Genomic DNA, 23518 nt, shown 5'->3' with positions numbered 1-23518 from the left:
GATGTGGCATGGATGAGCATGAATGGGGATGGATGAGACGTGGATGGGGATGGCTGAGTATGGATGGGATGACTGAGCATGAATGAGTATGGCTGGGTACGGCCAGGTACAGCTGGGTACGGCTGGGATGGTTGGGTACGGCTGAGTAAGAATGGGATGGCTGGGTACGCCTGAGTACGGATGGGATGGCTGGGTACGGCTGGGTACTGCTTAGTATGGATGGGATGGCTGAGCATGAGTATTGCTGAGTATGGATGGCTGGCTGAGTATGGATGGCTGGCTGTGTATGGATAGATGGATGAGTATTGCTGAGTATGGATGGATGGATGAGCATGGATGAGTATTGCTGAGTATGGAAGGATGGCTGAGCATGGATGGATGGATGAGTATTGCTGAGTATGGATGGCTGGCTGAGCATGGATGGCTGGCTGAGCATGAATCGATAGATGGATTGCTGAGTATGGATGAATGGATGGCTGGCTGAGTATGGATGGATGGATGGCTGGCTGAGCATGGATGGCTGGCTGATTATGGATGGATGGTTGGCTGGCTCAGTTTGGATGGATGGCTCAGTATGGATGGGCTCAGTATGGATGGATGGATGGCTCAGTATGGATGGATGCCTGGCTGAATGGCTGGAGTGGGCACAGGGCAGCGCTGTGGGCACTACACATCCAGCCCACAGCGCTGCAGTAGCATCTGATCTCTCCCCTCTCCCTACCAATCTATACAGAGAGGGGAGAGAGGAACCGGACGTGACGCCGATTTGTTTACAAGTGATCGCTCCGTCATTTGATGGAGCGATCACGTGGTAAATAGCCGCTGTCAGCGGCCATTTACCGTGATCTGTGATGGGCCGGTTCCTCCAGACCCAGCGGTCACGGATGTTCCCGGGTGCGCGCCCCAGGGGGCATGCAGGGGCAAGATTCTGGGAGGACGTCAATGTACGCCCTCCCAGAGTTATCGAGCCGTGCTGTAGCCATCATTCGGCTATAGCGCAGTCGTTAAGTAGTTAAAGAGTAAGTAAACCCTGGACCTTTTTTCTTTTTTAAAAAAATATTTCCTTTCCTTTCCTTTTCCTCCCTGTCTAAATCATGCACATGCGCGATTGCGTTTAAACAAGCCTCAGTCTCAGAAGAGAGGAGGAGGGCACAGTATCGCAAGGCTTTTTTCAGGGTCCTAAGGATATGGACTTATGCTTCTGAATGGACTACAAGACTTCCTCACCTATTTAAGGTATGACTACCTCATGGGGCAAAAGGGAGCACCAAGGGACACAGCTAAACTTAGATGACTTTGTATAGGAATGTTTATTGAAGATGTGTTTGAGAACTGTTCATTTGTTACATGACATTTCTTGCAAAATAACTTTGTTGTTACTTAAATTTCCTGCTCTGAAGTCACTAATGGGGTGCATGCATGGAGTATCCAAAGAACAGGGCTTAACAAAAGAACAGAGATGTGTTAGTGAAGATGCAGTACAGAGGTCTAACAGGGCTTAACAAAAGAACAGAGATGTGTTAGTGAAGATGCAGTACAGAGGTCTAATAAGCAGAGACACTATCTGGAGGAGACTATATTGCCATTGCTAATGATTACAGTACTAGTGTCATGTGCATAAGTAAGCAGCCAGTCGGGAAGCGGGTGACATGGAAAAGGTGATGGGAGACCTGGTAGCGAAGGAGCTTGGTGCTTAGGCTCCTTCCCTAGCTACCAGTTCCCCACATATTGGGACCTACCTTGTGGTACCCTAGGGACCTAGCCTGGGAGTCATGAAGGAAGATGTAGTGAGGCCTCCTAAGAAGAAAAAAAAATGGGAAATGTACAAGTTAGCTTCCTAGTATCCAAGTGTGACATACAGATAAATGTCACTGGAAGTGAGGTGACAGGCTACCGTGTTCTCGCGAAGGATCCTCGTTTTTAAGATGGTGTGCTACCCTAAAGAGGTAGTAAAAAGAGGTAGTAAAGGCAGAAGGTTTTTTATTTTAATGCATTCTATGCATTAATATAAAAAGCCTTCTTTGTGCAGCAGCCCCCCTCGGCCCCCCTAGCACTTACTGGAGGTCCCTCTCTGTCCAGTGATGTCAACGAGTGTCTCAGCCTTCCGAAATTCACCCTCCTGATTGGCTCAGACAAAGCAACGGCGCCATTGGCTGCCGCTGCTGTCAATCAAAGTCAGCTAGCCAATCAGGGGAGAGAGGGGGCCGGGCCAGTATGAGGCTCTGTGTCTGATTGGAAACAGTAAGCTGTGACTCGGCTCGGGTGCCCCCATAGCAAGCTGCTTGCTGTGGGGGCACTGAACAGGAGGTAGGAGCCAGGATCACAGAAGAGGTACCCGAGAAGAGGAAGATCCAGGCTGCTCTGTGCAAATCCACTGCAACAGAGCAGGTAAGTATGACATGTTTGTTATTTTTCTAGGAAAAAAACAGGACTTTACAATCACTTTAACTCTGTATCAGTGTAAAAGGTAGCTTCAGCTGATCACTTGGGACACTAGCGAGCGCTTGCTCTGGTCACAACATTTGGGTGCACCAAGCCCTGTTCACAACCATATTTCTCTTACTGTTTAACCATTGCAGTATAATTCTCTTACCATTTATTCACTATAGTATAATTCTTTGTTTACCCTGTTGCAATATACTTCTTGCTATTACTTAGCCAGTTATTGTGTTGTTCCATGTCTATGCACTTTGAGCCTTTGGGATGTTTATGTAGTTACCAGTAATAAACCTTTACCACCCAGCCAGGTGTGTCAGAGTGTGTGGTGCTATGGGGTCATACAAGGAACAGGGGACCCAACACATCAAGGGGCTCCTTCTGTCTATGGGGGTGCTATGGGGTTCAGTCTCAACATTACGTTCCAACTAAATTTAGAAGTATGACCATCTCTACAAATATAAGCACTACAAATATAAGGCTTCTCCTGAATGGTGGCATTAAGCCTGACTCTAATTCTGGCAGCAGAGGGGAAATCACCTGTACTGCTGCTGGAACACAGCGCCTTGTATGGGTATGCAACAAATGCTGCTACAGTATATTACAGCATGCGGCTTGTTCTGTGGCATACAAGGGAGAGATGGAAGCGCCCACCCAAAGCCGCTCAATTGCATATATGACAGAAAGCTTCAGCTCCATTCCCTCCCGAACCATGCCCTCTAACACGTTTCACCCGTCATGGGCTTAAGCAAGATTAAGCCAGTGTAGGGTGAAACATCTTAGATGGCGTGGTACGGGAGGGGATGAAGCTGAAGCCTTTCTGTCATATTTGCAATTGAGCGGCTTTGGGTGGGCGCTTCCATCTCTCCCTTGTATGTTTCTGAGTATCGGGCAAGATGAGCTGTGGTAACTGCACCAGACAGGGATTGAATCACCAAGTGAATAAATTAGTGGAGCCTGGAGTGACGCTACATGCTCGATTGGGGTTCAGACGGCTCATTCTGTTCTGAAAGTTGTCTATTTATGCCAACTTAACCCAAACTATTTAGCCTCTTCCCATCCAGCGTATAGTGAAATGACGGCTGCAAGGTGGCTCTCTCATCCTGGGCGGCCGTCATATGACATCCACGGCTTCCCGGCCGCTAGGGGGCATGCGTACTCACTGCATCACTCGGGATCCGATGCGCGTGCCTGGCGACCATGGTGCCTGGCAGGCACCCGCGATTGCCGGGCACAGAGCAGGGACGTGGATCTGTGTGTGTAAACACACAGATCCACGTCCTGTCAGGGGAGAGGAGACCAATCATGTGTTCTTAGTACAGAGGAACACCGTTCGGTCACCTCCCCCAGTCAGTCCTCTCCCCCCACAGTTAGAATCACTCCCTAGGAAACACATTTAACCCCTTGATCGCCCCCTAGTGTTAACCCCTTCCCTGCCAGTGACATTTATACAATAATCAGTGCATTTTTATAGCGCTGTTCGCTGTATAAATGTGAATGTTCCCAAAATAGTGTCAGAACTGTCCGATCTGTCCGTGGCAATATTGCAGTCCTGACAAAAATCGCAGATCGCTGCCATTACTAGTAAAAAAATAAATAAAAATGCCATAAATCTATCCCCTATTTTGTAGGTGCTATAACTTTTGCGCAAACCAATCAATATACGCTTATTGCGATTTTTTTTACCAAAAATATGTAGAAGAATACATATCAGCCTAAACTGAGGAAGAAAAATGTTTTTTTTTTTTTTTAAATTGGGAAATTTATTATAGCAAAAAGTAAAAAATATTGTGTTGTTTTTCAAAATTATCATTTTTTTTTATTTTTAAAAAAAAAACAAAAAAAAAAAACAAAAAAAAAAAACACAGAGGTGATCACATACCACCAAAAGAAAGCTCTATTTGTGGGGTAAAAATGATCAAAATTTAATTTGGGTACAATGTTGCATGACCGCGCAATTGTCATTCAAAATGTTATAGCGCTGAAAATTGGCCTGGGCAGGAAGGGGGTCATAATGCCCTGTATCAAACTGGTTAAAGTGACTCTAAAGGTTGCCATTTACAAAAAAAAAATAAACATGTTACACAGTACTTATCTCGATCCTCATCCTTATGGGTCCCTCACCGGCTCCCCCCCCCCCCCCCCGCCAAATGCCCCAATAGCAAACCTCTTGCTATGGGAGCACTAGAGCAGGCTCGCTCCTGATCCGCATTCCTGTGAATGGCTCACTGGCTATGATTGACAGCAGCAGGAGCCAATGGCTTCTGCTGCTGTGTGAGCCAATGAGGAAATAGAGACCCGGGAGACCCGCTGCTCTCATGCACATCGCTGAGTTGAGATGGGGATCAGGTAAGTATAAGGGAAGAATGGGGGATCTACACACAGAAGGTTTTTTACCTTTCTGCATAGAAAGAATAAAGGTAAAAAACCTTATGCCATCGGAACCACTTTAAGGCAATCCTGCTTTGACACAAGCTGCCATTGCTGACCTCTGCAAAAAATGCTTACCTGACTAAAAATTGCCACGCTTATCCAGCGGCTTTAATATTTTCTGATTCATCCCTGGTTCACACTGACTGCGGGAATGAAATCGTGCGAGTTCATCTGTACTTGCATGATTTCATTCCCGCATATCAGTCCCGATTTCGGGGGCGATTTCAGGGACATCTGTGTGGGTTTTCTGCACAGATGTCAATGGAAATCACACGCTGGAATCACCAAAAGTTGTACAGAAACGCCATTTGGTGCGATTTGGCATGCGATTTGACATGTCAGATTGCACCAATGTGAACCTGGGTTCAATGACCAAAAGCAACTATGAAAATCAGGAGTCATGGTGTTGCTGGTGTCATACTTGTTCCACGTTTGAGATTCAAAAGGCATGGAATAGCCAGGCAGCTAGCATTTTGAGAAAAAACTCAGCAGTGGTAGCCCATATTTCCCTCCATATAGGTATTAGGCTTGCTCAGTAAAATGGTTTAGAAAGCAGTGATGATATACAAAGTGTATAGCAACTAAAAAGATAACCTATAGACCAGGGGTCTCCAAACTATGGCCCTCCAGTTGTTCAGAAACTACAATTCCCATCATACCTAGTCATGTCTGTGAATGTCAGAGTTTTACAAAGCCTCATGGGACATGTAGTTCCGCAACAGCTGGAATGCCACAGTTTGGAGATCCCTGCTCTAGACTGACATAAAGTAAAATTGCAAATGAAATCAGTTGCTTCCTATATGACACCACCCTTTCCACGTTATCTCTGCACTGCCTTACTGACTAAACCCTAGTAATACAATGTTCCCGATCTGTGATTCACTTAGCTGTGTGTTCCTATAAAGGAGAATAATATAAATGTAAACCAGGAAAGCTGAAAATGAATTACAGCTAAATTCTGATGAGTGATTTACTAAAAGCATTTACTAGTATACAGTCAATAATGGTATCCCCTTGTCTCGGGTACTAGCGTGCATAGTGGTGACAGTCCAGTTACATATAGATTATGGCTCTGGCTGTAATATCCATAATGAATGCATTGGGGACTGGGGAGCTTTAAATTGTTTTCTTCTTTAAAGCAGAACATCAGGCAGTTATAAGAAAAACACATTTTTCACATTTACACCAGTTATGGATTTATTAAAAAATATGACATACTGTATGTTTTAAAGTAGTACCGGAAAATGTCTTAAAGCATATCTAAACACATAAACCTAAATGTTAGATATTGCAGCTTGCAACCCCTAAATGTGGCAGCAGCATTGGTTTTTGTTTTTTCTAGAACATTTTCAGCAAGGACAGAAAATATCTTAAATTGTCAAAAATCTCCTTTTTATCTTCTGTGAGCTGAAAAGAAAGCAAAATCTGGAAATTTAGGCTACCTTCACACTGGGGCGTTGGCATTAAAACGCCGCTATTTTTAGCGGTGCTTTACCGTCGTTTTTGTGGCCCTTTTCGGCCGCTAGTGGAGCGCTTTTAACCCCTGCTAATGGGCGAAAAAGGGTTAAATGCACCTGCAAAGCGGCACTTTGACGGTGCTGCCCATTGATTTCAATGGGCAGGGGCGCTGTAGGAACGGTGTATACACCGCTCCTACAGCGCCTCAAAGATGCGGCTTGCAGGGCTTTTTTTTGGCGTCCTGCCAGCGCACCGCTCTCACAAGCGCTATACAGGAGCTATTTTTAGCGCTATCGCGTCTGTAAAGCGCCTCAGTGTAAAAGCAGCCTAATGCCCCGTACACACGGTCGGACTTTGTTCGGACCATCCGACAACAAAATCCTAGGATTTTTTCCGACGGATGTTGACTCAAACTTGTCTTGCATACACACAGTCACACAAAGTTGTTGGAAAATCCGATCATTCTGAACGCGGTGATGTAAAACATGTACGTCGGGACTATAAACGGGGCAGTGGTCAATAGCTTTCATCTCTTTATTTATTCTGAGCATGCGTGGCACATTGTCCGTCGGATTTGTGTACACACGATAAGAATTTCCGACAACGGATTTTGTTGTTGGAAAATTTTATAGCAAGCTCTCAAACTTTGTGTGTCGGAAAATCCGATGGAAAATGTGTGATGGAGCCTACACACGGTCGGAATTTCCGACAACAAGGTCCTATCACACATTTTCCGTCGGAAAATCCGACCATGTATACGGGGCATAAGAGTTAGGACCTCAGTATATACAGAGGTCCCTAAACGTGGACACTGTGGCTTACGCATACATTTGCAAATGTGTGCAAACAAAAACCCTCTGTTTTTAATGTAAACTGTAAGGCTGCATTCACACTGGAACGTTTTCAGCTCATAAAACACTCTTAAAACTCCCGAAAAAACGCCCAACGAGCAAAATCCCATTCATTTCAATGGCACCTGTTCACATCTAAGCGTTCTGTCACCTGAAGCAAAATGCCAGAAAAAAGCCCTAACCTCAGAAAAGTACATGAGCTTCTTTGGGGCAGATTACAGGCGTTTTTCTGCCTTTTACATTGGTGACCTGAACAAAATTGCAGTAAAAACGCGTGACTTTGAAATGCTCAGGTGTGAATGCAGCCTTAAACATGGCCAATTTGGTTGTTTTGCAGGCTGGCTGATAAGTGTACTGGGAAATTTTTTATCTGTTTGTGATGTGCATTGTCCTTCCATGTGCACCTTACTACAAAGGCTAGTTATAGGTTGGGGTGGTTGCCACTTTTTTGTACAGTTGGATGAATTGGTTGCAGGGATGCACTGGATGCCTTTGCTGCCATTGTGTACTTGCTGCCCATGTGCCTTTAAGGAGGGGGTGGGCTCCCTCCGGGCATACCTGCCCTTAATCTATCCATTATTATATGTGCTCCTACTATGGAGGCTCTGGAAATTTAGAATTGGGACCACAGTATATACAGAGGTCCCTTGTCGTGGCACTATTGCTTACGCATATATTTGTAAATGTGTGCAAACAAAACTCTCCGTTTTTAACGTAAACTGTTAGATAGGGCCAATTTGGTTGTTTTTCAGGCTGGCTAGTAAGTGTGCTGGAAAATCTTTTGTTTGTTTGTGAAGTAGTACACCCGTGTGAACGAGGTTTGGCAACCATGGCTCCCTCTATAGGTACACTGGGAAGGGAGTGTAGCTATTAAGGGACAGGAAACACATTATTTACAGGATTATCAGGTGAATATAAAAGGAAAAAGCAAACATGGAACCAGTGGGTACTTTTGAAACAATGTGCAATTGACCATTAAAGAGGAGTTCCACCCAGGGGGTCCATTAAAAAAAAAAAAAAATCAAAAGTCAGCAGCTACAAATACTGCAGCTGCTGACTTTTAATTGGACACTTACCTGTCCCTGGGTCCAGCGATGCGGGGGATCAAAGCCCCGCTCGTCCCCCCCCTCTGCTCATCGGCGCCGGCATTTCAACTGTGGGTGCCGGGCTGTGGCTTCACAGCCTGGCACCCACTGCGCATGCGCGAGTGGCGCCGCGCGCCGTGATTGGCTGCTCAATCACCTGGGACCTTTAATGGGTCCCAGATGATTGACAGGAGGGAGGGAGCAGAGCCAAGCCCTTCCTGTGCCGAGGGGGAAGTGATGTCACCAGCCCAGGCAAAGGAAGAGGCAGACTACGAGGGACCCCCTAGCAACAGGCATTTAGAGGTAAGTAGAAAAAAAAAAAATATCCAAATGTTTTTTTTTTTAGAATTTTTCAGGTATTTTTGTTTTTTTGGGTGGAACCCCACTTTAAATCTACTCCCTGGTTTGTCCTGCAAACAAACTTACTATACAATATACCCCTCCCCATCAAATAGTACAATTTCCTACTGCTACATCTCATCAACATCATTAATACATGTATACCTGCCCTGTGGGGAAAAAAAAAAGAACCACCTACTAAGGAGCACTGGTTAACTAAAGTGCAGAAGATTTGTCAGATGGAAAATCTCACTTTGACATTAAGAAACCAGTCTAAGAAATGTTTTCTAATATGGAACCCTTGGCACCCTCATAAGAAATAGACATGTTCCCTAAGAAGACCAATTTAACCACTTGCCTACCAGGCACTTACACCCCCTTCTGCCCAAGCCATTTTTCAGCTTTCAGCGCTGTCGCACTTTGAATGACAATTGCGCGGGCGTACTACACTGTACTCAAACAATTTTTTAATCATTTTCTTTACACAAATAGAGCTTTCTTTTGGTGGTATTTGATAACTGCTGGGTTTTTTATTTTTTACAAAAAAAAAGACCAAAAATTTTGAAAGAAAAATGTTTTTTACTTTTTTTCTGTTAGTAAATTTTGTAACTAAGTAATTTTTCACCTTCACTGATGTGCACTGATGAGGCAGCACCGATGGGCACTGATAGACTGAATTGGTGGGCATTGATGAGGTGGCACTTATGGACACTGATGAGGCGGCACTTATGCGCACTGATGAGGAGGCACTAATATGCCACACTTATGGGCACTGATATGTGGCACTGATGGGCACTGTTAGGTGGCATTGATGGACACTAATAGGCACCACTGATGGGCACTGATAGGCGGCACTTGTGGGTACTGATGGACATTGATGGGTGGCACTTGTGGGCAGTGGTGGGCCTGATTGCTGCCACTGGTGAGCACTGATTGCTGGCATTGGTGGGCACTGATTGGTGACACTATATTGCTATATTGTAATCAGGGCACTGATGATCAGTCCCCTGATTATATTCCTAGATGTCCCCCTGCGTGGAGATGCCGCTGATTGGCTCTACTCGCCACACACTCTGTCAGTGTAAAGCGAGGAGAGCCGATTACCGGCATTTCCGTGTTTACATGTGACCAGCTGTGATTGGGCGGTGCGGCTCTTTACAGAGATCGGGGTCGCGCTAGCAACACGGCGTGGTCGCGATCGTCGAGCTGCGCGCCCGAGCAGCCGTTCTGGGACGCCATCATATGAAGTCGTCCCAGAACGAGAGCCGCACCGCCCCGCCGTCATTTGATGGTGAGTGGGCGGCAAGCAGTTAGAGCCTCCTATTTATGACAAATGCAATGAGGCCCTTTTCACACTGGTGCACTTTTCCCACAGTTTTCCTGGGCAACAAAAGCTCATGAAAAATTATTCCTCATTACATTCTATGTAACTGTTCATATTGCAGGTGTACTGCGCTTTGAAAAGCCCTACATGCTGCATCTTTGGTGCAGTTTTTCAAAAGGGCACCAAAAAGGCACCTTCCATTGTAAGTCAATGGAAATGCATCAAAAGCACATCAGTGTGAAGGGTCCTAATGGTTTGGATTTTTTAAACCACTTGCCCAGGTAGCAAGCAATTGTGCTGCAAGTTGGAAAATGACTTGCTAAGCTATTGCTAGACTTGCCAGGCTTCACAAGTTTGTTGCACAATTGCAGCAAGTCTGCATTGCATGACTCCAGATCAATTTTCTTTGTAAACATTCTGCAAGTCTGCTGCAAGTTCTGGTTCAGTTATGTTGTGCTATAGTCATCCCACCACAGGGGTCACTATGGCTGAATTTTCATGCTGTAGACTTGCGGAGCTCTTAGGCTCAGTTTCCACTATTGCAACCCCAAAGTCACGCGATTTTACCACAGTTTTTTGCCGCGACTTGAAGCAATGCCTATGTATTCTTGAGGTCTATGGACCTCAAGTCGCATCAAAGTGGGACCAAAGTAGTACAGGGACTACTTTGAAGTCGCTGCAACTTGAAGTTGCACAGATATGAACGGTACTCATTGGAAATCATGGGGTATGACTTGTCATGTGACTTTTCAGTCCCAAATCACATGAAAAGTCGCACTAGTGGAAACTGAGCCTTAATGTAGACTCACAACTGCAACTTTGCTCTTGCTAGAGACTTGCCACGCAAATTTGCTACAAATTGGAAAATTGACAACCAGAACTTGTGCTTCAAGTGCTCTGCAATTGTACAACCTGCCAGTGAAAATGTGCAGCAAGTTAACAAACTTAAAATTCAACACTGCCACAAATGTGTGGTACGTTATCCTTGCTATCTGGGTGATTTCTTTTCTACTCTGGACAGGGAAATCAGAAAAGGTAATTTCTCCTGGTGGGCCAGTTCATACAGCCTGCACAATAATCTGGAGTGGTTGGCAACTCTGAGTTTCGGCTGCAATGAGTCGCGTTGAGGGGGTGGTGTGAGCGCATTTCAGTCAATCCCACAGTTTCCTTTTTTTCTCAACTTTATTTGAAGTGCACAAAGTGACAATATATTGCAGCTCAAAGCAAAAGAGAAATACCTGGTACTTTCAGGTATAGAGGAGCATGTGACACACTCCCCCTTCTTCTCGTGTGCCAGGACTGGTGAATGGTCCAGATAGTCCTCCTCCGAGGACTCCGAATACAGTGACTCACAGCTTACACACAGCTTTGTTCTCTTGCTTCTGCCACCTGCAGGGAAGTGAAAGGAAGATACAGTATGTACAGTATGTGCTGTGAACGTGTTGGTTTGCCTTGTATGGACAATGCATAGGCTCAAATAATTAATTATCAGTGTCCTAAGGCATGTACATCAGTTAAACTAATTGCCCTGCACATCTGACTCATGAGTGTGTCATGACAAATGATGCTTCCAAAAAAAATAAATAAATCAGTGCTTACAGAGAAGGCAGAGTTTAAAAAAAAAATTGAAACAGCCATGGAAAGGTTGTGCTAACAGCTGACATAATATATAACATGTTGCTCACAATACTCAACTTTTATTTATGTGGTTAAAAAAAACTTCTTGCTGCAACTGCTCTTGCACCCATGGCAGTGTTCGACCCCATGTACACTGGGTGTTTAGCACCAGAGCAGGAGACGCCATTGTTTAAGTGTGGACAAAAGGTGCAGCTTCACTGCCGGCAGTCTGTAAAACTCCAAAGAGGTTGAAATATTGTGTGGCTGTACAGTGCACCAAGTGCTACTATCATTTGTGGCCAGGGATGGATGCCCGGGGAGCAGTTCCTGGGATTAACCCATGGGCCCATACCGCCCTAAACATTAGTGCTGCTTCGTGCACAATCCTGCCAAAGCAGCTTTTAGTTTCTAATAGAGTTTAACAGACTGCTGGCAGCATGGCTGGATGGTGCAACTGTGCTTTCAACCCACACCTAAATGCCAAAGTCTCATGCATATTGGATAAACACCCAGTGTGTGTGTGTGTGTGTGTGTGTGTGTGTGTGTGTGTGTGTGGCCCTATAGTCTCCAGTGCTGTCACTGCCGCTGCTGATGGACAGCTTGGTCTGGGTAAAAATATAGATATAGATATTCTGAAATGTCATCAATCCATGTATTAACCATACAGTAATCATTGAAGTAGATGAAACCATCTACATTTAAGTGGATGTTAACCATAACTGAATTACATTACATTTTACTAAAGCACTGTGTATATAAATAATTGCCATTTTTTAAAAATGCAATACACTTATTTTTACTTTTTTTTTTTTCACCCATTGTTGCATCTCTGATGATCTGTCTCCTATAGCCACATACTGTTTATTTGCAAAAACTTCAGCAATGGCTGCATGGCATTGCTCAGAATAGGTTTCCTGATGGTGACAAAAGTGGACCATATCTGCAGTGGAAGCCCATGTGATTGTGACAACATTGGAGAACAATTAGTAGACAAGGACAGAGCGTTGTCACCCTATAAAAGAAATTGCCTGGATAAGGACCTTTATGGTGTGTGATATTTTATTGTAAGCTGCAGTTTAAAAATATTGAAAATTACTTTAGATTTTGAATGAACACACAAAAGCTTATATAATATTTTAGTGATGGCGTTTACATATACTTTATACAAACTGCCTAAACAGTATTTTTTTGCAGGTAGTCCCTGCACCTCTTATGATACATTTCACAAATATTTTTTGTAGGCCCCTTTCACATTAGGGCGGTGGGGGGCGTTGGCGGTAAAACGGCGCTATTTTTAGCGCCGCTTTACCGTCGTTTTTGCAGCGGTATTCGGCCGCTAGCGGTGAAGTTTTAACCCTCGCTGGAGGCCGAAAAAAAGGGTTAAAACCGCTCGCATAGCGCCGCTACAGCGGTATAGCTGCGCTGCCCCATTGATTTCTTTTTTATAAATTCTTTATTTACGAAAACATAGGATATCAACATTCAACATACATTGGTACAAAAGACATAACAGTTTTGTTCGTGTTATAGGAACGTCTCGACTGGTCAGACCATGTAAATCTAACAGTAAGGCTTTACTATTCTGGGTAGCCAAACTCTAGGTTAAGAAGCTCATTATGTCTCATGCGTGATTAAATGTATTTTTAGATAATTACTGTGTAGGAAAGCACGACCTATGGGTCGTCAAAGCTGTTGAAAAGTAAGGAGAAAATTAGACAAAGTGAGAATAAAGAAAAAGTAAAGAAGAGAGAAGAGAGGAAAAAAAAAATGGAGGGGGTGGATGAAGGGGATGGGGGTGGGAGGGAAGGTATAGGGAGAAAAGTGATGAGAGGGGGGGGGGAGACCCCTCCTCCAGCCTTACCATCGGTTTTTACAGTGTTCCTCACGAGTAGACCAGTCTCTAGAATTTTATGCCACCAGCCTTGCAAACTCCTCGGAGTAGAAAAATTAGAGCCAATAGAACCACTTCTTGAGGAACTGCTCTCTGAGTCCCTTCTCAGTTGCCACTAGGTCCTCCATGTTGTATACATCAGCTATCCTCTTCAACCACATTACCGCTCCCGGGGGCTCTGTCCGCTTCCAGAGCAGGGGAATACAACTTTTCGCTACCGTGACCAGCAGGGGCAGGATTGACTTCCTGTATGACTTGCTCGGTATTTCATGGTGGTGTATTAAGAAGAACGCCTCACAAAGCCTAGAGCCGCCTCTGCTCAGGACTCCTGGGCAGCTCTCGATCTGTGAACTTCTGTGTGATGCGATGGACCTCATTCCAGAAAGGTGTCAGGAGCCTACAAGACCAGAAGATGTGGAGAAAAGTGCACCGCTCCTAAGATGCTGTTTGCAGGAGTTTTTTTTCTCTCCTGCCAGCGCACCGCTTCAGTGTGAAAGCCCTTGGGCTTTCACACTGGACAAACAGCAGCAGCAGTTTTAGGTCGGTTTGCAGGCGCTATTTTTAGCGCAATAACGCCTGCAAACCGCCCCAGTGTGAAAGGGGCCTAAGGGTAAAAGCTATAGTAGTTTTTTTACTACATTTCTCTGCCAGGTGCATTTGTGTATTTCATTATTTTTAATGTGCATAAAGATAATGGGTAATTATCCATAGCACTGTTGGGTGGGCTTGTAATAAAATCAAATACCTGGGCATCCACCTTAACCCGTCCCTCTCAAATAAATTTAGAGAAAATATTCTTCCTTGGTTGGCAACGAGGAGTTTGGGAGGAATGCTTTACCAAGACATTTGTATCATTTGCAGACTCTCCTGGTGGCCATACCACCCTAGATCCTAGTAGCTGATGGTATACAATAGAGGAAATTAGGGGCATGCTGTTGTTCCCCCCCAACTAGACATTTGGCAAGCTATGTAAATAAGACACTACTTGACCTCAATTCAGTTTGGCAGAACACCTCAGGGGCCCAAAACGCCCTTTGAGAACCATTGTTTAAGTCCTTCCTCTCTATGACACATTCTATCGATTTCTTACTCTTTGCTGAATATGCCCCGTTGAGGGCCTTGTACCGTTATTCATACAAAAATGGGAACGAGATTTCGACTGGACGTATACCAGTAAACAGAACGAATGTATACTTTTTTAGCTCGTCGCTCCTCTATCTCAAGAGAGACCAAGAGGCGCGCTATAAATGTGTTATGCTCTGGTACAGGGTACCCCCCACCCCCATTACATAAGATCTTTCCTGTAGTTTCCCCCATGTGTTGGCATTGCCAACGAGAAAACGGATCCCTATTGCATAATTTCAGACAGGCCCTCGTATACATCCATTCTAGGATACAATTCAGAGTTTGATCTTTAAACTGACAGATATGTTGTTAAAGGACGCACCAGAGACATGCCTACTTCATCTTACACCACTCTGGAGGCATAGATACAAGAGATCCCTCCTGATCCACCTGCCTGATGTTGCCAAAGTCTGTATCCCACAAAAATGGAAGTCAGGACCCCCCGACAGCTGGCCAATGAATCGCTGTAGTAGATAAGTTCAATGAGATGGAATGCTGACAGTTGCTCTGAAAGGGAAAGAAGGACAATTTCACAAAACACGGTATTACTGGCACTATTTCCAATACTCCCGGGACTACAATACATTTATACCCTCCCTGGTCACTTAAAACGGTACCTTCTGTGTAAAAGGTGGTATTCCTTATTAGTTTTCTTTCTTCTTTTTGCTCATCCTGGAGGATTTACTTAATTTTTTGGGAAAAAAAGTACTTCGGCAAGACGTTATGTATGGAGGCACTGGTTCTGAATACCATAGATTGAGAGAACTTTACATGCAATTAAGTTAATTTCCCAATGTATCTGATTAGATATCTCTCAAAAGGGATCAATACTTTGAGGCATATCTGTGTATTTCTTTGTTTATGTTGATGTACCCGTTTTGGCTTGAAAACTGCCCTATTGTAAACTGGTGCTTTATGCTATGCTGCAGAATGAAATGAGCATTTATAAATGAAAAGCATTCTTGGGTGACATAAATGGAAGATGCTGTATGCCCCATTGACGGGCATTTATTCTGTATCTTTGGGTACCTTTAAGCAGAGACTACCTCTGTCTTCTCTGCTCTGCTCAATGTCCTGCAATATATAAGAAAAGGTTCCCATAGGATAACACCGTGAAGGGATTCAGTGAAAATGATGAATTCCCTCCCCTCCTCTCAGCCCCGGCAAGACATAATGCTGTACTATTTTTGGTTCACAAGGAAAGGGCCTCCCTTTGAAATCAGCAGGCTGTGCATTTTCTAAATGACATCACTTGGCATTCTGCTGCTGTGTGAGCTTGATATTTACATGGCAATGCATGTGTCCCTTGTTCTTGCAAGGCAGTGGGATATTCCCCATCACACAGCACAGCTCTAGTCTTCCCACTGCCCCCTGTGCGCATATACACACACTGCTTTCTGATAAAGCTGCAGGTCTTTCGCAGCAAGCCAGTAGCTAAGGAGAGGAAGACGGCAAATGAAGAAGGAGATCCTTGCATTGGCCTTAGAATAGTTGCTGTTCATGGTTTGGGCTATCCGTCTTACTGGCTGCAGTCACCGAACACCTGGAGGATGGGGAACGGTAGAAGACCACCTAGAAGGATTGCCATCTTCCTTTGCATCTTCTTTGCTCTTTTGCTAATAAACAAGACTGAAGGGAGAAAGCCAATCAAGTCAAAATGCCCAACCTGGTGTACTTGTACCAAAGACAATGCCTTATGTGAAAATGCCAAGACTATCCCTCGCACCTTCCTTCCTGACGTTATCTCACTGTAAGGGGCTGTAAGCATTTACTACTTCACTGTATGATTTTATATACTACTGTCAAGCCTTGACTTCCAGGTTAATATTACATGCATGATGTCTTAGTGCACTGCTCAAGAGAACATCTTCTATGTGGATTTATTAGCAATATGTTTTATTTTACTAGCATTATGTGTAATTCTTTTACAAAATATAAGAGTTGGAATTTCACCATAGGCATGATCCTTCATTGTGTGTGCCATAGCAGAGCTTCAGTCAAGTTGGTAAGGGTAGTTGTGATAGATGCCAATGGTGGGTGATCTAGAAGTGGACAGGTCTCTCTCACTACCTGTCATTCTTGTAAATGATTTGCTCAGCTATAAGCATCCTAGAAAATTCTTCTTTAGGTAATAAAGAAGAATTCAGCAAAAGAAAAATGCAAAGAGCATTGGTGGTGTCCAAAGTAGTGTAACCCCAAGCAACTCGATTTCATCACGTCGATTGTTGCTTACTGCACATCGTTCTTTACTGTATAAGCTTGGATAAGCCTGACACCTCATTGTTTAAAACACCAAATTAAAATGATACATTTTACTTTTTGATTTTTTTTTATGCATTTCTATATTTCTTTATTTTGCAGGTCCTTTGTGAGATCTGAATTTACAGAAATCCCAGAGGGAAGTTTTTTGCACATCCCGTCTCTGCAGCTGCTGTAAGCAAGCAAGCTTTATTGTTTAACATATGTGTCTTCAAGCAGAAGATATTAGAGTGTATTGTCTGAATGAAGTCACCTGTGTAATATGCACTCTTGTCCTTCTATAAAATGGCACTGCTGCAAAGTGCCTGAGACCCTGACCGCTTGTATAATCAGAGGCACATATAATTAAATTGAGTGCATCAGCTACACAAGGCTCTGCAGCTCCTTAGGCTGGTGAAGGAGGTGCTCTGACATTCAGTGTATTAGCTGTTAGTAGCAGAATAGGCTGAGAAATGCAGCACTCAGATTTATATAACTCTTGAAGCACAGCTCACTGCATCCTAATATGTCCTTAGTAAAAGATGAGATAGGGTGCATTTGTTAATGACTTTGGGTTTATTTAATTAGGCAAAGTGTGGTAAATCACAGAAACTGAGAAGCGGTTATTTTTTATTATTTTCATTGTCTCAAATGGAAAGGAATAATTTAATCGCTGCTTTTTGCAAGCTCATGGCTTTTATATACTTATGATGACATGGAAATAATCAATTAGAGTGGACAAAGCCAATCTCATACCTGCGTATGATACAGCTGAGACTATTGGTCAGTGTGGGGTTGACTACAAGAGCTCTCGACCATCAAAAGTTTTTTTTTTTTTCACACATAGAGATTTCTCAGCACATTGGAAAAATATCTGTGTGACCTGATGTAAACATTGCCTTTGCTGTGTAGGAAACATAATAAATCTCTCATGAGGCCTGGTTCAGACATATGCAGGTTGCAGTTTGCATACTCCAGGTGCATTTTGCGTTTTTCAATACACGTTTTTGATCCATTGAAGTCTATGGAACCAAAAACCATAAAATGCACAGATGTGAACTACATCCATAGGAAACCATGTTAAACAGACTGTAGTGTGTTTCTGCAAAACTGAAAATGGACTAAAAAATGCATAGGTGTGAACCAGGCCTTAAAACTATTATTATTATTATACAGGCTTTATATAGCACCAGCAGTTTACACAGCACTTTACAACTTGAGGTTAGCCAGTACAAATACAATACACTTTAATACTGGATGAGATGAGGGAAGATTGTGAAAGGGCTCAGTAATATGAAAGACAAAAACAGAAAATTCCATAGCTCAACTCACCAACCAGTCTGCCAACTGACCAAATTAACCTGTCCAACAGTCTGCGTTAAAAACAGGGGTTTAGTTAGCACGCATTTGGGCTCAGTAATACAAACCAGTACAAAGTCAGGCCAGATTATTGTCATGTGGTCCTTCTGGTTGTTTGCTTAGCAGGTATGTATGGCTTTCCATGGTTTGCAGCTTGCACTTTTGATTTATAAATCATGGGAGGAGAAGCCTCTAAAATAGATTTTTTTCCCTGCCCTGGCATTTGGGGAGTTTGCAGTGCACACAAACTTGCACTTTTGTTTAATACAGTCATACATAGCTATGTGCCTAATAGCTTGGCAAGCCATAACGTATTGCTTGCATTGGTCTAGTGCCAATGGATGTGGTGTGTGTGATCTTCTTTATTGGGAGCATGCGTGCCTTAAATTAGGTGGTAAGTGTGTACAATTCCAGCCAAAGTGTTAAAGTTTTGTAGCAAGACAGGCTTGATAAAAAATTGAACTGTAGCTGGATTTTTCATAAGTGAGTTGTCTAAGCCCTCAGAATTATGTTCATATGTTTCATACCTAAATAATCAAATTTGTACATACTTATGTTCTGCACATACGTATCTCATAATATGGCTAGTGTAATGAAGTTCAGTTAAAACTTGTACTCTGCCCAAAACCTTTAAACTGATGTAATGTGCCCCCAATTAACCTCAATGCCATATCCTACTGAAAAAAGTCAACATATATCAGGTATAGGCAAGTAGGCCTACCAGCATTACAGCCAGGTAAGGCAAGTGTATATTGGCATAGGTACAACAAAGAGGGGGAGGTACCTACAGACAACGTAAGAGGCTTAGTTTCAAGGTTTTGTGCAGAATAAAGTTTTAATTGTTCACCATTATTCAAATTTTGTACACAGCCATAAACCACAACCAAACCTGGCTTCAGTTTATAAAATGCTGCAAAATCAGATAACTGCTACTAAGATGCAAGCTTAAAGTATAGAAGATCCCTTTTTTTTTTTTTTTTTTTTACAGTATTTGGTTCCCGATGGGACAAAGGAGTACCTGTACCTTTGCCATCTTTGGACAGGGCACCCCCACCTTGGCAAACAGCTGCCCAACACCAGGGCTAGCAAGGAGATGGCTGCTTTTTGGTAGCAAGCAATTAGCGATGGTCTCCGGCTCCCAGCACTTGCCTGTGAGAAGCCCCGGCAAGAGGAATTCATGTCAGCCTTGCCTCCTTATGCATTCCTTGTGCCAGTTTTTCCCTCAGACAAGTGCTGGGAACCTAAAGCCTCTTACACACAATCAGATTTTCGGATAACCGTTTGTCCGTTTTTTGTTGTATGCTAGTCTCATGTCGAAAGTAAAGAGGTTACTCGCCATATGAAAATTCTTGTAAGACAGAATACAACTTCAGAAGAGACGTCATTTGTTGAATTGTTTTATATCTGTTCTTTAGTTTCTGAGCGTGCGTAGTCTTGCTTTTACGTTTTTTTTTTCGGACAAAAACCGTAACTAATTAAACGAAAATTGGATGTTGAGTTCACGTACGACAAAAATTTTATAGTCTGCACATTCAGCTTTTGTTGGACGAAAAATCGTAATCGGCTGTCGAAAGCATCATACTAACGATCTGAAAATCGGCAGATCGTTCATCGGACGAAATTTTACTTCCGATTTTCGTATCGTGTGTACGGGCCTTTAAACTTGCTACCAAAAATCTCCCTGCTAGCTGTGGTGTTCTCTGCGAGCCAACAGTCAGCTCTCTATGAGATATTGCAGCTACCATTACAGGGGACCCAAGAAGATGGGACAAAGTAGTACATGTATTTTGTGCCATCAGAAACTAAATACTGTGGAAAAAGATACTTCTTTTTTTAATTAACCTTCCCTAGGCTGCTGAGAGCTGATGTTTTAATTGTTTTCTATTATTGCATGCTGTTACTCTTTCTATTGTGGTATTTAAAACCGTAAAATTTGCTTAAACCAGTGACACCAGCTGTCTTTTGTTTGTTCCCTATAATCTGTAAAGTATACCTAAGGCCAAAACTTTTTATTTTTAAAATAGTAGGGGAGCAATTTCTTTTCCCATTTGTGTTTCTTAAGAGAGATTTCCCTTCACTTCCTGTTCCGTGGACTCAGCAGGACATGAGAAGATAGCTTTCCAACTTTCCAGGGACATCTCCTCTACACACACAAAAGTGTTGGTTAATGCCCCCCGAAGAAGTTAATGGGCTCTTAGTGTTCCAAAAGGCAGATGCTTGAGGGATGTTTTCAAAATGACAAAATACACACATCGATTAATTATTCACTGCAAAACCACAAACCACAGAATGTATTACATGTCTTTATGAAAGGAGGCCAATAGTTTTATTTAAATAGAATTCTATTTTAAATAGAATCTTTGCTGTAACCCCCCACCCCACCTTCTTTCTCAAAAACTCAATGGTTCTCTAAGGAATGTACCATGCAGCATTCAACAGGTCTCTGTTTACGTAGGTGGCCATATTAGGGTTGCCACCTCATCCCTTTAAACCCAAACACCTTTGAATTACACAGATTCTAAGGCTAATTTAATGCAGATAAGGCACCAAGTGGGTTTAATTACCACCCTTATTAGCCACAGAACCTGTGTAATTAATATGTGTTCGGTTTTAAAGGAAAGAGGTGGCAACCCTAGTCCATATCCATATTTAAACTAAATCTAAAAAAAACTTCAACTTTTTTTTTTAATACAGTGGTGAGGGGTTAGATTGCCTGCCAGGATTTGTCACGCTGTCTGTGTCCCTGCTAGGAAGATGTAGCATCTGTTTGTCCTGGAGATCATTGTCACTACAGTTGAAACTGAAGAAAAATGAAACACTTTGAGCTGTCACCAGAACAGGAAGAGCGGGGGAATCTTCCAATGGGCACACTTTAGGAAGATTTAGAGAGATTGCCTCTCACCTCCTGCATGTCTGCAAGACAGGAAATTAAGAAAAATCTCCGGAATGGGACACAGATAGCAAAAAAAAAAAAAAGACAAGGGTTCTAATATCTAAAATTAACTAAACAAAAAAAAATCAAATATGCTTTTAATTTAGCATTGGTGCAAATGTGTTGAACGATGGACCTGCAGTGTCCAGTCACAGAGCCTGATACAGCATTGGCGTTTTGTTAGTAGACATCAAAACACCTGATTTTTCTCTGCTGATTGGCAATGGCACGTAACACGTACTAAAGTATGTTTTCTGTATTCCTGTTCTACTTAGGCCTGGTACACACACTGAGATTATCGGACGAATGACCGTCTGTTTTTTTTTTTTTTTTTTTGCATGATAATCTCAACAAAAATGAGGTTACCTAAGTTATAAATTTTTCATATGACAGTAAACAATTCATATTGTATTTTTCGCACGAAAACTGTACTGATTAAATGAAAATCATATGGTCTGGTATCATGCGAGAACTTTCCATGCTTGTCCCATCAGATAATTTTGCATGACCTGTCCTGATCGGCTCTCGAAAGCTGTGTACTAACGATCAGATTGTCAAACGGTCGATTTGAAAGCGGTATTTTTCAAACGATTTTCTGTGTACGGTCTTGAGTGTTAAAACACAAGTATCACGCCCATAAGAATGATTATGAATGAACATGTAGACAGTCTTTACACCTCCTACAGAAATCGCCACCCATGGCCATTCAGTGGGTCCGCCCTGGATGACGGTACTACGACAATTCTAGTGAATCAATTTGAGTTCCAAGAGTATGCAATACCATAGGCGTGCGTACAGGGTGTGCCAGGTGTGCCTGGGCACACCCTAATCACCCCATGTGGAGCAGATTCCTCCTGTTTAGGTGCCTGATATTTCACCAAAGGCCCGCTAACAGGGCTCCAAAAAAAATGTAAAAAATAATTAAAATAAAATAATAAACATAAAAACTACCGACACTGTCCACTGCCTTACTGACACTGTCAGTATATATACACATGCACACTCCCATATGTGTTTGAGCTTTGGGGTGCACACCCTAATGCAATAGGCTGTGCACACCTATGTGCAATCCTACTTGTTAGTTCACTTTACTGTTCAGCTTGTTCTACAGCACTCTGGTCTTGTTTTATATATTCTAAAATGACTTTTAAAAAGTCCGTCTGCAATCAGGCAGCACATTAGTCCCTGTACACAAGTAATGCTCAGATATGGATGTATCGGTGTACAGACGCTGCATATTTCAGCCACTCATTTTGACAGACTGCTGGCAGTGGGCTGTGCGCTGTACCTGTGATTTGTGGGCAGACAAACTCCCGAATAATGCTGAAAGGTCCCATTGTGGCCCTGTGCATGAGACTTAAGGGCTCATTTACAATATCATTGCCCTCTGAAAATTGATATGTCTTTATTGGTGTGGTGGATCACTTTACAGAGGGCAATTGCCAGGTGGCTGACACTGCCTGTTTTAACCTCTGGAAGCAACACTACCGTGCAGCAACTGTGCGTTGCATGTGGTTGTAGGGTAGTTATGGCATGGCTTGCCGAACGTGGCAGGGGGTATAATTTTTGTCTCGCCGTAGAGCAAAGCATCACAGCTTCAGCCTGTATGCAACCCCATCTGGCTGTTTTTACAGCTTAAGGGGGCAGGTGAGAGGGGGCTTCGGTAAAAACGCAGCTCAACTGCCTTTTTTTTTTACAGCCCCAACTACAAGCGCAAACTTGGCCTATGAGTAGATATTACAATGTTTCTCAACTCCAGTCCTCAAGGCACCACAACAGGTCATGTTTTCAGGCTTCCTATTATGTTGCACAGGTGATTTGATCAGTTTCACTGTCTCTGGCTGGATTCACTTTTATGCATTTTTAGTTCTTTTTGCATTTTGCAGATTTGCACTACAGTTAGCATGGTTTCCTGTGGGACACTTTCTGTAGTGCAAATCTGCAAAATGCAAAAAGCACTAAAAATGCATAGGTGTGAATCCAGTCTAAGAGCCGGTTCACACTGAGGCAGCACGACTTGCAGCGCAACTGCCTCAGGCGACCTGCACACGACAGCAGCGGCGACTTGCAAAACGACTTCTATATAGAAGTCAATGCAAGTTGCCTCAAGTCACCCCCAAAGTAGTACAGGGACCTTTTTCTAAGTCGGAGCGACTTGAATCGCTCCTATTACAACGGTTCAATTGTACAGAACGGAACGCGACTTGTCAGGTGGCTAAGTTGCCTGACAAGTCGTCCCAGTGTGAACCGAGTCTTAGTAATTACCACAGCTGTTTCATCTGAGGGGAAATCCTGAAAACATGACCTGTGAGGGAGCCTTGAGGACTGGAGTTGAGAAACAATGAGATATACGGTCTGTATTTGCCCAGGGATAAGCAATATAAACATTGTATGTTAGTCATTTTATTCCATCAGCAAAAGTAAAAAATT

At 43.2% G+C, this 23518-nt stretch overlaps 1 protein-coding gene across 2 annotated transcripts in view; it reads left to right on the top strand.

Annotated features, from left to right (window-relative positions):
- The first annotated feature begins 15744 nt into the window (after positions 1-15744).
- Positions 15745-23518, top strand: part of LGI1 (leucine rich glioma inactivated 1) — a 64923-nt gene continuing 57149 nt past the window's right edge. Inside the window, exons 1-2 of one of the 2 annotated variants that reach the window (XM_073596021.1) lie at positions 15745-16309; positions 16921-16992. In XM_073596021.1, coding sequence (XP_073452122.1) covers positions 16110-16309; positions 16921-16992 — 272 coding nt within the window. In that variant the 5' untranslated portion in view covers positions 15745-16109. The remainder of the gene's footprint in view (positions 16310-16920; positions 16993-23518) is intronic. The other variant, XM_073596022.1, reaches the window with a different exon arrangement.

Source organism: Aquarana catesbeiana, linkage group LG08 (assembly GCF_042186555.1).
Source record: "Aquarana catesbeiana isolate 2022-GZ linkage group LG08, ASM4218655v1, whole genome shotgun sequence".
Taxonomy (NCBI): Eukaryota; Metazoa; Chordata; class Amphibia; order Anura; family Ranidae; genus Aquarana; species Aquarana catesbeiana.
The sequence above is the reverse complement of the archived record's forward strand: the minus strand, read 5'-3'. Positions and strand labels throughout refer to the sequence as shown.